The following is a 12,946-nucleotide window of genomic DNA, read 5'->3' on the forward strand; positions in this document are numbered from 1 at the left end:
GTAAGTCTTACGTACCCGGCACACAATAGGTACTCAGAACACGACAAACATCGTGCAGTGAGCACCAGCCACACTGTACCTGATGAATAAGGCACAGTCCCTGATCTCAGGGGCATCTCATTTTAGCAGGGACAGCACTGAATTGTGGGACCGTGATACGTGGTGTCACATCAAAGGTATGGGCAAAGGAACACAGAGGAAGACGGAATGAGTTAAAGAAAGGCTTCCGGGGGGAGGTGGCATTTAGTCAGACCTTAGATGGCGTTCTACAGCCTGGTTCTTGGATTCTCTCCAACTTGTGGCTAAATTTCCACGTGACCTTGAGCTAGCCTTTTCCCTGCCCCAGGGTCTGCAGGTCCCCTTCTGTAATGTAAGGTCATTGAACATCAGCTCTGAATCTCTCAGGTCACAGCCCCGTTTAAGAAGAATCTCTTAAAGCCAGAGCTTTTTCCCAGGAAAATGTGCAGACATATCTGTCTGCAATGCAGGAGGAGTCTTCATGGGTCCCCGGAAAGCCTTCGGTGGACCCTGGGCTGAAATCCCAGTGACCCTGTTGGACTGTCATTCCTGCGGAGCCGGCCCTGTCCTCAGACAGTCCTCTCTCTCTCTCTCTCAGTCTGCGGCAGGCGCAAGCAAGCAGACTCATTGACCCAATCTGGAAAAGCCCATCAGGCACTGGGCTGCAGGGCAGAGCAGGGGCCTGGGGTGGGGAGGTCACTGGAGCTGGGGAACCGGAGTTCAGTTCTGGGAAAGCCTGCCCACGACCTGGACAAGTTTATCACCCTCTGCCCCAGGGAGGAAGAGGAGCGTGGGCCGCCCCGGGCAGGCTCCCAAACAGGCCGCTGACCCCCATCTGCTGCCCGGACTGGAGTTCCCGGACACATCCTTCATCTTCCCTAATCTAAACACCCACAGGCCCCGGGGTGGGGGGCCACCCCCTCCCTGCTGGTGGCTGATGTGTGTCCTCAGCTGCGTCCAGCCTGCCAGAGAGGGGGCAGAGCTGGCCATCCCGTTAACATTTGAGCCCTTTCCAGCCAGCCAGCCCTCGCCCAGGGTTTCCTGAGCACCTAGAGTTTGCACACGCTTTGCAGGAGGTGATAAGGGGGGGCCATTATCTTCTCTGAAGGTCATTGCCTCCAAGCCAAGGTTCCCCACCCCTCCCAGCCCCCAGGCAGGATGCTATTGCTATCCCACTCCCCTGGAGCAGGTGGGGGCTTTGGGAAATTGGGGGTCAGGCTCTGGGCTAGTTCATTGGGTTCTGGGAGGAGAATCCGCTCTGGGTCGGTGTCTGGGTGCTGCTCTAAGCTGCTGTGTGACCCTGGGCCTGTTTCCTACCCTCTCTGGGCCTCAGTCCCCCTATATGAACGCTTCAGCTTCCATGATTCCATTTGGCTCTGATGGACCTTGCAGTCCCAGCCCATTCCCCTCGCCCAGAATAGTTGAAGGAGAAGAGAAGACCGACCTGGAACGTTTTAAGATCTTTCTTTAGACAATCTCTGATTCTTATTCATTCACTCAAGCATCTATTGAACGCCTAGTGTGTGCCAGGCCCTGGACCGGCACCCCTGGACTGGCAATCTAAAGATGACCAAGTTTCAAGCAGGCGACCAACAGACACCTCACTCCATGCCTTGCGCCCTGCTTGAGGTAAGGAGACCTCCTGGGGTCCCAGGTGGGCCTAGCGCGGGATTTGGGGCGCTCCAAAGACTCGCGTGTCAGCGCCGGCGGCGGCGCTTACGGCCGCGATCTGTCTCCGCCCCTTCCTCCTCCTCCGCCCCCTCCTCCTTCCCTCCCCAGAGCGCGGCCGTCGCCGCCTCCCACCGGCGGGATCCCGGCGTCCGGCAGCCGGCTCACGCGTCCGTCGGTCGGCGGCGTAGTCTGTCCTCGCGTGGAAAGCCCAGCGCCCCGCGCGCGGCGGCTGTGGGGCCAGGGAGGGAAAGGGCGCGGAGGCGGGACCGCGGCTCCCTCCCACTCCGAGGGGAGCCCAGGAGGCGGCGGTGCTGAAGCGCGAGCCCGGGGACAGCAGAGGCGAGGCGAGGCGCGGCGAAGCGGTGAGAGCGCGGGGTGCTCCGGGACCCCACCCCCGGCCGCTGCGGGGGGGGCCCCACGCGCGCCGNAAGGGCGCGGAGGCGGGACCGCGGCTCCCTCCCACTCCGAGGGGAGCCCAGGAGGCGGCGGTGCTGAAGCGCGAGCCCGGGGACAGCAGAGGCGAGGCGAGGCGCGGCGAAGCGGTGAGAGCGCGGGGTGCTCCGGGACCCCACCCCCGGCCGCTGCGGGGGGGGGCCCCACGCGCGCCGTGGGGAGGTCTGGGCTCGGCAAGGGGGCTCTTACCCCCAGGGCGGGAGCCAGCGACGACCCAGCTCCAGCTTCTCCTCCTCAATGACGCGACCCCCGAGGGGCCTGGGCCGCGCCAGCACCGCCTCCCCCCACCCCGCGCATCCCCGCGCACCCCCGCGCGCCCTGCATCCCCGGCTGGGGGGAGGAGAGCGCTCGGGAAGCTGAGGAGGGGGCGTCGCAGGCGAGAGTCTCCGAAAATCTTTCCCCCTGGCTCCAGCCCTGCCTTCAGGCCTGCCCCTAGGGAACGCGGGCGGCGACCCCCTTTAGCCCCCTTGCTGTCCCCCCCATTGGCTCCCCATTGTTCTCAAGCAATCGCTCTCCTGGGAAGGGGGAGGGGGTGCCGCGCTCTATTCTTAAAGGGCCCTCTCTCCTTGTCTCCAGGCAGGTCGCGAGCACGAGTGGGGTGGGGCGTGCCCACGGCCCCCGCCCCCCTCGTCCCCCCGGCGCAGCTCCGGAGCCGCAGCCCGGTGGGCAGGCCGGGGACACGCGCCGCACCCCTCCCCCGTGCATTCTTCAGCCACCCGGGCCTTCCAGGACGCCGTGGACTAGGGACCAGGGGGACAGGGACGCCCCCTTCAGCAGGAGCCGTCGGGGGGGCGGACCCAACGCGGCCAGCAGCCTCACTGGAGCCAGGAGCGGGGTCTGGGACGCAGTGCCGTTGGGACGCAGAGGGCTGGCTGGGCGCCGCAGAGAGCAGCAGGCTGGCCAGGCCTCCGGGGTGACAGGCCGGTTGCGCTGACCGGGAAGGACAGGAGACCAGCAGGCAAGAGACTGGACCTAGAGCAGGGGCGATTGCCTCACTCCCCTATCCCAGCGGTGGGATCCCCAAAATGTAGAGCAACGTTTCCCCCCCCTTCCTAAGAAAGACACTTGCTTTGTGGAGCAGCACCCTTAACGGAGACAGCTCTGCCGGGAAGGGGTCCTCCCAGCCGGAACACGCCCCACCCTCACTTAACTGAGGCCTCCGGGCCCACAGAGGACGGGCAGTTAGAAGGCCAGACAGCCCTTGCTACTCCCCTGGGGAGAGAGGAAGTCCCCCGCCTGCTCCCAGGCCCAGGAGGAGCTGGGCCATCCTAGGGGGGTCCTGGCCCCTGAGGCGGCAGCGGCCATGTCACGGCCAGGCCAGGGTGTCATGATGCCCGTCAACGGGCTGGGCTTCCCGCCGCAGAACGTGGCCCGGGTGGTGGTGTGGGAGTGGCTGAACGAGCACAACCGCTGGCGTCCTTACACGGCCACCGTGTGCCACCACATCGAGAACGTGCTCAAGGAGGACACCCGTGGCTCCGTGGTCCTGGGGCAGGTGGACAGCCAGCTGGTGCCCTACATCATCGACCTGCAGTCCATGCACCAGTTCCGTCAGGACACGGGTGAGTGTGCCTGTCCCCCGCTGCACCCCAGCTCCACCTTTGCTGGTGAGGTGCTGAAATCCCCCCCACGTCCCTGAGGAGGGAGCCTGGGACCTCAGGAAGGCCAGCAGCCAGTCCAGCCTCCCCACTCCTCCCCCCAAAAGGGACAGCCTCACCAGGTGTGGCGTCGTGGGCCCTTTAGTAGTTGCTACCTCTCTTGGACTCAGTTTCCTCGTCCGTGAGATGAGTGGATGGATAGCTCTGTCCTCCACGTAAGGAGTGAATAAGATTATGCACACTGACCATACAACGTAGAACCCTGGCACTCCGTTTTTGGAGTAAAAGGACGTTCTGTGCACTTCCTCATTTGATTGTTTTCCGACAACCAGGCAGTAATAAGTCTTATGATTGTAGTATGATTACTATTAGTCCCATTTTCCAGATGAGGCAACTGAGTCTCACAGAAGCAAAATGATTTAAACTCAGAGCTGGGACGTAAGCCCGGGCCATTGAATCCCAGAGCCAAAGCTCTTAGCTGGTCTCTGCACTGGCTTTGGGTGTCGGTGGTGTTGGGGTGCTGTGATGCTAGGGGAGCCAAGGGGCAAGGGGGTGCTGGTGGTGGTGCCGGCGGGGCGGGCTGGTGACGATGGGGCAGCCTGTGGGGGTGGTGATGCCGGCGGGAGAGTTGACTGTGGAAGTGGCGGCGCCCATGGCTGTGTTGGTGGTTGTCTTGGGGGCGGGGAGAGGGAGTGGTGACGATGGAGAGAATGGAGTTGACAGCAGTGTCGGTGGTCGTGCGGGAGGCGATGATAAAAATGGGGAGGTCCAGTCGCGGCATTTCTGTTCTGGAGACTTGCCATCCTGGTGGGGATCTCCCTGAGTCGTCATTGCCTGGTGGGCTCTGTCACGAGCGTGGTGGGCAGTGGAGGATGGAAGCTGCCAAAGAATCCTCGTCGTGTGTGATCCTGAGGACCAGCTGGCGTAGGTGTGGGGGTCTCCCTGGGAGTCCCCGGGTGGCAGAACTGCACGTGGCAGCCTTGGAGACAGTAGGGCCGTCCCTTTGTGCGGCCCAATCCAATCCCGCAGCCACACTCCCCACATGGCTATTTAAATTTATGTTAATGAAAATTAACTAAAATTGAGAATGCAGTTCCTGGGTCCCACTAGCCACATTGCAAGTGCTCAGCAGCCACGTGGGTCTCGTGGCCGACACCTCAGCCGGCGCGGATCCAAAATGCTGCCACTACCGCAGAAATGGTGGGCGGCACCGCTCGGTGCCTGCGGAGTGGTCACGGAGCGTGGACACCCCAGTGAATCCAGTTCATTGATGTTCCTTCCCCGTGCGTCGACGTTTCCGTGACTCTAGGCGCTGACTGCCGCCACGGGCGGTGCCAAGCTTTCATTCATGCCATCATACGACCACTTATTGATTTCTGCTGCGTGTGCAACCCTGTGCTCAGCACCAGGCGACCGCCCGGAGCCGGGCAGACAGGGTGCTGAGGGGCGGTTTACCACCGAGGACTAGGCAGGAGGTCCCAGGGCCGTCGGGGAGCAAACGAACACAGGTATTCCGCTTCAGGTCTGAGAACGTGACAGAAGCCCGGCCAGCCTGGGGCTGGGGTCACGGAAGGCTCACTTGAGGAAGGGATGTTGGAATGGAGGTCTGAGGAATAAGCGAGGGGAGCAGTGACCTGGGGAAGAGGGAACAGCCTGTGCAAAGGCCCTGTGGTGAGCCGAGTACATTCCAGTCCAACGTGTCTGCAGTGCCGCGGGTGTGAGGAAGGGGATACAAGAGGAGGCAGGGGCAAGGCCTGAGTAGCTACGAGAAGGGCTTTACAAGCCCTCGAGCAAGTTGCCATGGTGTCCTTGTGCCTTTTCTACGAGAGGCACCAGCCCCTGACAGAGACGAGAAGGTCAGCGCACCGCCTCCCACACTCTCAGGTGTTTCCTGGAACCTTCTCTGGTGGAAGGCCCTAGAAGGAGATGGGTTTTCTCACTGGCCCGATGTTCAGTGGTCCGCAGAGTCAGTTACCGCTGGGTGGGAAATGTTCAGGGCCTGGCTGTGGAGGGGGTTCCTTAGAAGACGGGGAGCCCCACCCAAGGCTGCCTAGCTGTCTTTGATTCCCCGCTTTCTGGGCCCTTTTCTATTCGCAGCAACCCCACTTGGGTTCCGTCGCGTCGCAGCCCTGCTGGGTCTCCCAGGCGTTCAGCTTCAGTCACTTCCTCACACCCCCTCCCGGAGCTGCTCACTCCACACCTGCCCCTGTTTGCCGGAAAAGGGAAAAAAATGAAAAGCACTCATCCCCGCTCCTCCCCACCCGGGCTCCTGGGAGCCTGCCCAGACCCCTAGCGAGGGAGGAAAGCCCGGGAACCCACGGGGCTGGCAGGGGACTGGGAATGATGGAAAACTACTGGAGGGGTGGGCACAATGCTTCCCCACCAGACATGTCCTAGTGTGCACTCCCCTCCTACCAGGAGCAAAAACGTCAAGAAAGGACGCCTCATCCTCAATATTAATGGTCCAGGGAAGACCTTCAGGCAGGTCCTATCCAGGCCTCACTTTCCACATCTGTGAAATGGGCAATCGTCACTTTGTCATTAGCTAGGTTGTTGGGTTGATGGAGAAAAGGGAGGCTGTTACCTGATCCCACAAACCTTGACTCACCACCCTCCTCCTGCCCAGCATGTGCCGACTGCTACGGGTGCACAAGAGGACGGCAGACCGAATTTTAAAAGGATTATGGTTCTCTCTCTCTCTCTCTCTCCCACACACACACACACACACACACAAAGCAATGTAAGGTTGTAAAACCCAAAGCTTGCATATGTGTACTGAAATGAACACAGCTTCCATCTAGATTTGCTCCTTGTAAAATTCTCGATAAGCTCACTGAGGCTGCACTTCAATGTTGGGGGTAGAGCTGCACACCCCGCTGTGCTAGCGCCCTCACACCGGGGCCAGCAGACGTCCTGCCAAGGTCAGGGAGTAAATGTTTCCCCTCCGTGGGTCCCACAGCCTCTGTCGAAACAGCCCGACTCTGCCGTTGTGGCGTAAGAGCAACCAAGGGCGAGAAGGTGAAAACCACTCTCAGCTCTCTAGCCGTGCAAAAGCCTGAGGAAGGCAGACCTGGCCCTCGGGCCTCAGCTGGCCACCCCTGTCCTCTTGTGCTCTTAACCTGCCCCCGTGGGGTAAGACAGTACGGGTGCCGCCGCTCGCCAGGCAGGGCGTAGGCAGACACACATGCCTTGTGGTGCATGCTGGGATACGGGCACGTGCGTGTGCAGACGCATATGCACCACCAGCCCATCTGCACACCACTGACCCACCGATGCCCTGTCTCCACGCCTGCCACACAGTCAGTGAAGGGAAGCCCAGGGGTCAGGCGTGGGCGACAGTGGAGAGGCCAGGCCCCATCCTCTGGGAGCCGCTGTTTGTTCAGCCGGTGTCCCCTCACACCCCCCCTACTGGGCTGTTTGTACTCCTCCCCACGGTGTGTGAGGTCCCTCTGAAGGCAGACAGGTCCGGAGCTGTGGGGGGGGGGGGATGTTGTGACCCTGGGCCACATGATCTCAGATCACTCACAGTGGTGACCCCCTGTGAGGCCACGACTTCCCTGAGGGTCATCGGCCACTTCCACCAAGGACCTCACCCAAAGCCTGGATTTTCCATCTGGTCCCCACAGCTGGACAGAGATATGACTTAGCCGCTTCCCAGGCAATTTCCAGATTCTGCCGTGGACTCACACGGCCAGGAGCAGAGGGGAGGGCCACCTCTCTGGCTGACTGGGGTCCCCTAGCCTCCTCTCCCTCTGCTGCTGGGGGCACTGTGGAGGCCTTCTGCCCATTCTGTAGATGGGACAGCTGAGGCTGGGAGAGGCCAGGCTGGGGACTGCCCACAACTGCTATCCCCAGGGCTCAAAACACAACTGTGCCTGTGCTCCCAAGCCATCAGACTGGAGTCGCAGGTGGTGGCTGGCGTCAGCATCCCCCAAGCCTGCCTCATCCCTTCTGTGGGTGGCCTCGCTCCACTCTGGCCTGGCCCCTGCCGTTGTGGGAACATCCTGTCTGAAGACACCTTCAGGCTGTCAAGGGACTGGGCAGGGCCACCCAGATGGAGGAGTAGTCAGTCACCACCAGGGAAAGCACTGCTGGAATTTAGACTCCTCGGCAGGTCATTGCACAGACAGAAGACTGAGGCCCAGCCCTGGCTGGTGTGGCTCAGTGGACTGAGCCCTGGCCTGCGAACCAAAGGGTCGCTGGTTCAATTCCCAGTCAGGGCACATATGCCTGGGTTGCAGGCCAGGTCCCCAGGTTGGGGGTGTGTAGGAGGCAAACAGTGTATCTCTCCCACATCAATATTTCTCTCCCTTTCTCCATCCCTTCCCTTCTCTCAAATAATAAATAAATAAATAAATAAATAAATAAAATATTTTTTTTAAAAAAAGACTAAGGCCCAGAGAGAGTGAGTAACTTGCCCAAGGTAACACAGCCAACCCATCCCAACCTGGAACCTAGGCTTCTCAGACAGTTCTTCTCAGACAGTTCTATATCTTCTCAGATATAGAACAAGGTCACATTTAGTGCTGGGTTGAGAACCACCCCTCCCCCTTCTACCGTGAAAGCTCTTTTGGGGCTTGTTATCAGGGTGTCATCCAAGGCAGGAACAGCCTGTGCAACCCCAGAGGCCCCCAGGGCCAGCTCCCTAGTTACAGGACCCCCTGGGATCTGCTCCCAGCCAAGCTCGAAGGCCCCTGGAGCTGGGCCTGGCATCAGGGCAAGAGGGAGCTTGCGTGTCTGGGTGGGGAGGTGCCTGCCCCAAGGTGGCACAGGTTCCACTCCTCCGTACGTGGGTGTCTTTCATCCCCGTCTGCCACACTGCCTCCGTTGCCACCATTACAGACCCCCCACCCCGGGCCGCTGGCTGCTCAGCTCCCTCTGGGAGCCTCCTTCAATACCGCACACTCATCCCCACTTTCGTCGGGCAGTCAGCGGCGCCTGCTCCGCAACAGGCTCCAGGCTGGGTCCTGGGGACTCAGAGAGAAGGACAGGCCCCTGCCTAATTGATGCCAGGGCCCAGTGGGGGCAAAGGCAGAGTGTATGATGGAGACGGCAGCCGAACCCTCCGACTCCTGAGGCCACAGATAGAGACCTGTGTTCCAGCCTGGGCCTGGCTCCATGACCCGGGGCAAGGCCCTTGACCTCTCTGGGCCTCAGTATCCTCCTCCGAAAATGGGAATAAGAACAATCCCTACCCAAGAGGGTTGTCATGAGGATTAAATTCGATAATGGCAGGTAAAGCACAAGGAATATTGCTTTGCACATAATTGGCGCTCTTGCATAGTAGTGAAAAGATGTAAATGCCTCATAGGAGAGGCACAGGTAGCCTTCGGCCAGGTGATGTGGGCAGTGCGTGCCTCAGGCCTCTGAGGAGGAGGACTTCCTGGAGGAGGAGTCCCCCGAGGGTCTGCATGGTTTGAGGAACACTTTAAGGTGGAGGGAACAGCATCAGCAAGGTCCTGGAAAAGACCTCAGGCTTGGGTGGAAAAGGGAGGCTGGGAGAGAAGAGAGGAGGAGGGGGGAGGTTAAGGGAGGCCTCTTGGGTCCCGCGGGGCCAGGCTGGGCAGCCAGCTGCTGCTGTTTAGTGGTTAGGCCCCTCGGGACCCGGAGCCATGCTGCAGAACTAGCCTCGATAATGTGGGTCCTCAGAGGCCAGAGCTGGAGCAGGCTGGGCAGCAGGGGCTGATGCAGACACTTCCTGACAGCCTGCCTGGCTCCCTCCACCCAGCCAGCCCAGCCAGCCGGTTTCACCCCACTTGACACATAGCACAGCTGAGGTGCCCGGGGTAGGAGCCACCTGCCCAAGCTGGGAAGAGGTGGGTGGGAGATTCAGAGCCTGGTTTGCAGCGCCCACCGCCCCAACCCACCCCAGCCCACCCCAGCCCACCCCAGGCCAGGCTGTCCCAGGACCTTGGACAGCGCCACCAGCACTGGGCCCACTCCAGCAGGGCTGGGATGAGGGAGCCGGGGGTTAGGTCCTCCTCCAAGCACCCCACTCTCTCTCACACACTCCCTACCCCCTTCTCCTATCTTCATCCTTTCCTGCCCTCTCTCAGCCCCCCAGCCTCAGGTCCAAGGGAGCTGGAGAGACTGACCTGGAGATGCCGGAGGTGACGTCTGCCTTGATGGGAGCCGGGGTTGGAGTGGGGAGATGATAGGGAAGGCCGTGGGAGCTGGGCCGGAGAGTGGACAGGGAGGTGGTGGGAGCCATGACTGGAGTTATTAACGGTGAGGTGGAGTGGGGGGTCATGAGAGAGGGGCCAGATGGGGGGGTAATAGCGACTGCCGGCGGGGGGAGAGGCAACGGGGGTGCTGTGATGGAGGGTGGTGAAGAAGGTGACAGTAAGGGGGTGCCATGGGGTGCTACTGGGAAGGTGAGAGAGGATGTGTTGGGCGAGTAACGAGGAGGGGCCAGTGTGGGAGGTGATGGGGCAGCACTAGGCACCGTGGAGGTTGTGGACAGTGGGCCCCCAGCCTCCCCCTCAGCATGGGGCTGTCAGGGTGTGCGGGGTGCCCAGAGCCCTTCCTCCCCCCCACTTACGCTTGCATCACACTCAGGGAGAACTGCTCCTCAGAACAGCCCCCAGCTCCCCAGACAGCCTCCCCTCCACCAGCCCACCTAGCGCCCCAGTTGACACAGACACCCACAACCCCCAGCTGCCCCTACCTGATACCAGCTGAGGACAGGGGGCCCCGAATCTGCACTGTCTGCCTCGGGGAGCCTTGCTGGTGAGGCCCAGACCCCAGGCTTCCTAGCCCCTCTCATGCGATGGAAGGTGGGGGAGGGGTAGGTGATTTTCAGTAAACTATACTTGCCCCCTCAGCCTCAGTTTTCTCCTCTGTAATATGGTTCCAACATCACCTCTCTCTCATGGGACTGTGGTCAGTGTGTGTGCATTCATTCAGCAGGAATTTAATGAGCACCTGGTGTGTGCCAGACACTGTCCTTGGCACCAGGGGTGCCGCAGTGAATAGGGCAGACACAGATTCTGTGTGTATATGTGTGCGTGTGTGTGTGGGGGGGTGACAGGTATGATACAGGAGGCCAGGCATGGAGAGGTGCCGGGATGTGGGGCTGTTCCTGACCTTGGAGCCCCAGGAGCTGCCAGGCCGGGGCCCAGTCTCCCCGGGGTCCTATATGGCTGCGTCCCTTCCGGCCCCAGTGCCTCTCCCTCTCTGGGTTCCTCCCACTGTCCCTCTGGAGCAGCTCTAAGGTGCCACCTCCACCTGCCCGGGCAGTAGTGGCAGGCGGGTGATGGGGCACCGGAGGGAGTCTGGCACCAGGCCCGGGAGCTGAGCGCCCTGAAATGCAGAACAAAGGACGAGCCAATCAAGGGAGGCAGCGCTGGCGGCCAGGACAGTCCTGGCGGCAGCTGTAGCAAAGCCACCTCTTCTCCTGATGACGGGCTGGGCCCCCCCGCCGCCGCCGCTGAGCCCCTGTCCCCTCTCCCTCTGACTGCAAGCAGAACGCGCCAGGGGAAGCAGAGAAGTTACCGGAGATCCCGCCATTGTGGAGCCCTCCCCGGTTCCTCCCAGGGAACAAAGCTTCATTCATTCCAAGCTGTCAGTCACCTGGTGTGGAGGGAACAGGGGTCAGGGGGCCTGGAGTCAAGATGCAGCTCTGTCTGTCAGTGATCTGGGCCAAGTCTCTCTCTGTCTGTCCGTCTGTCTGTCTGTCTCAGACCCACTTCCCCCACCTAAACAGAGAACAGAAATTCAGAGGGTTACAGCTAATGGAAGTGTGTGCCCTGTCCGGGAAGGCAAAGGTTTTTCACCACTGTTCTCTAGTACCCGGTACCCAGTAGGTGCTCAGTAAATACATAAGGGCACGAACCAGGCAACTGTGACTCAGCTTCTGTTAACTGTCGCCAGGAGGGCCAGTTCTTGTGGCCGCATCTTTGGATATTTTGGGGTTGTTGAAATTCAGACCTGAGTGAGTCCGCCGCAATTTTTAAATGCCTAGTCATTATAGTTTTAAAATGTAAATCATACGCGGACAAAAATCACACTCACTGCCAACGAGTCATCTCCAGCCCAGCCATCAGTCACATGCAGGTTCCCTCAGGCATATTTGGTCATTCACTGCCATTCATTCACTCACTCACTCATTCATTCATTCAGCCCGCATGTTCCAAGGGCCTACCACCCTGTGCTCCTGGATGCTGAGGTGGCTGAAGGTCACCCCCGGCCTTTGAGAGGCTCCCGGGCTGGAGGGAACCCAGAAGTCTGTGTGTTTAGCGAGGCCAGGACTTTAGCGAGAGTACTACAAGTACCCATTGCTACGGAGCCCCAAGGAGGGAGAGATCCCTCCTACGGGTGGCGGAGACGAGGCCAAGAGGAGAGCGCTTGGGCTGAGCCACGAAGACGGCATAGAACCTCAGCAGGAAGGAAAATGGGGAGGGCAGGTGGAAGGACATCCCAGAGAGAGGGAACAGCATGTGCAAATACACAGAGGCACAGCCACATGGTGAGAGTGTGTGGCTGTGCAGACTGTGTGGGAACAGGTCACAAAGATGAGCAGAAGAGCCTAGACAGACGCCTAAGGGCACCAGGGAGCTCTTGATGGCTGTTCAGCAAAGGAGCGATGTGGTCAGATTTCAGTGTGTGAAAGATCCTTCTGGCTGCCATGTGAGAACGTATTAGAGGGTCCAAAGGGTGGCAGGTGGGACACAAGACAGAGGCTACTGTGCAGGCAAGCAGTAATGGTGGCAGTGAAAGCGAGAAGTTCAAATCTGGCTGGGTTCAATGCCGGCTTTATAGCTCAGTGGCTGTGTGACTTTGGGCCAGTCACTTCACCTCTCTGTGCCTCAGCATGTGTACAGAACCCTGATGATAATGGTATCTGCTCTGTAGAGGAGTATGTGAATTGACTTGATATACATGAAGCACTTAGAACAGTGCCTGGCACACAGTAGGTGCTCTGTGCTTACTGCTTCTACGTCCACTACTATTAGGACTATTGTATCTATTTCACAGATGAGGGAGGGGAGGCGTGGAAGGGTCAGGTCAGCTGCCCAAGGCCACGCAGGGTCCAGGACGGAGAATACTGTTCTGTCCCTTCTGTCCCCACCCCCTTGTTCCCCGCTCACTGGTGTTGCCACTGTGCCAGAGGGTCCGATCCCAAGTGGATTGGAAGTCAGGTTACTGGGGAGCCCCCACACAGCCCGTAAAGTGGGCAGAACCAGCTGCCCACCTTTCCAGGGTGA

At 60.2% G+C, this 12,946-nt stretch overlaps 1 protein-coding gene across 2 annotated transcripts in view; it reads left to right on the forward strand.

The window, feature by feature from the left end:
- Positions 1-1,112: 1,112 nt before the first annotated feature.
- The window catches only part of DTX1 (deltex E3 ubiquitin ligase 1), a 34,717-nt gene continuing 22,883 nt past the window's right edge, over positions 1,113-12,946 (forward strand). The window contains exons 1-2 of one of the 2 annotated variants that reach the window (XM_037052152.1): positions 1,113-2,051; positions 2,719-3,704. In XM_037052152.1, coding sequence (XP_036908047.1) covers positions 3,446-3,704 — 259 coding nt within the window. In that variant the 5' untranslated portion in view covers positions 1,113-2,051; positions 2,719-3,445. Of the gene's footprint in view, positions 2,052-2,129; positions 2,232-2,718; positions 3,705-12,946 lie in introns of those variants that run through there. The other variant, XM_037052153.1, reaches the window with a different exon arrangement.

This window comes from Sturnira hondurensis, unplaced genomic scaffold, assembly GCF_014824575.4.
Source record: "Sturnira hondurensis isolate 20B ecotype Veracruz unplaced genomic scaffold, ASM1482457v3 Scaffold0007406, whole genome shotgun sequence".
Lineage (NCBI taxonomy): Eukaryota > Metazoa > Chordata > Mammalia > Chiroptera > Phyllostomidae > Sturnira > Sturnira hondurensis.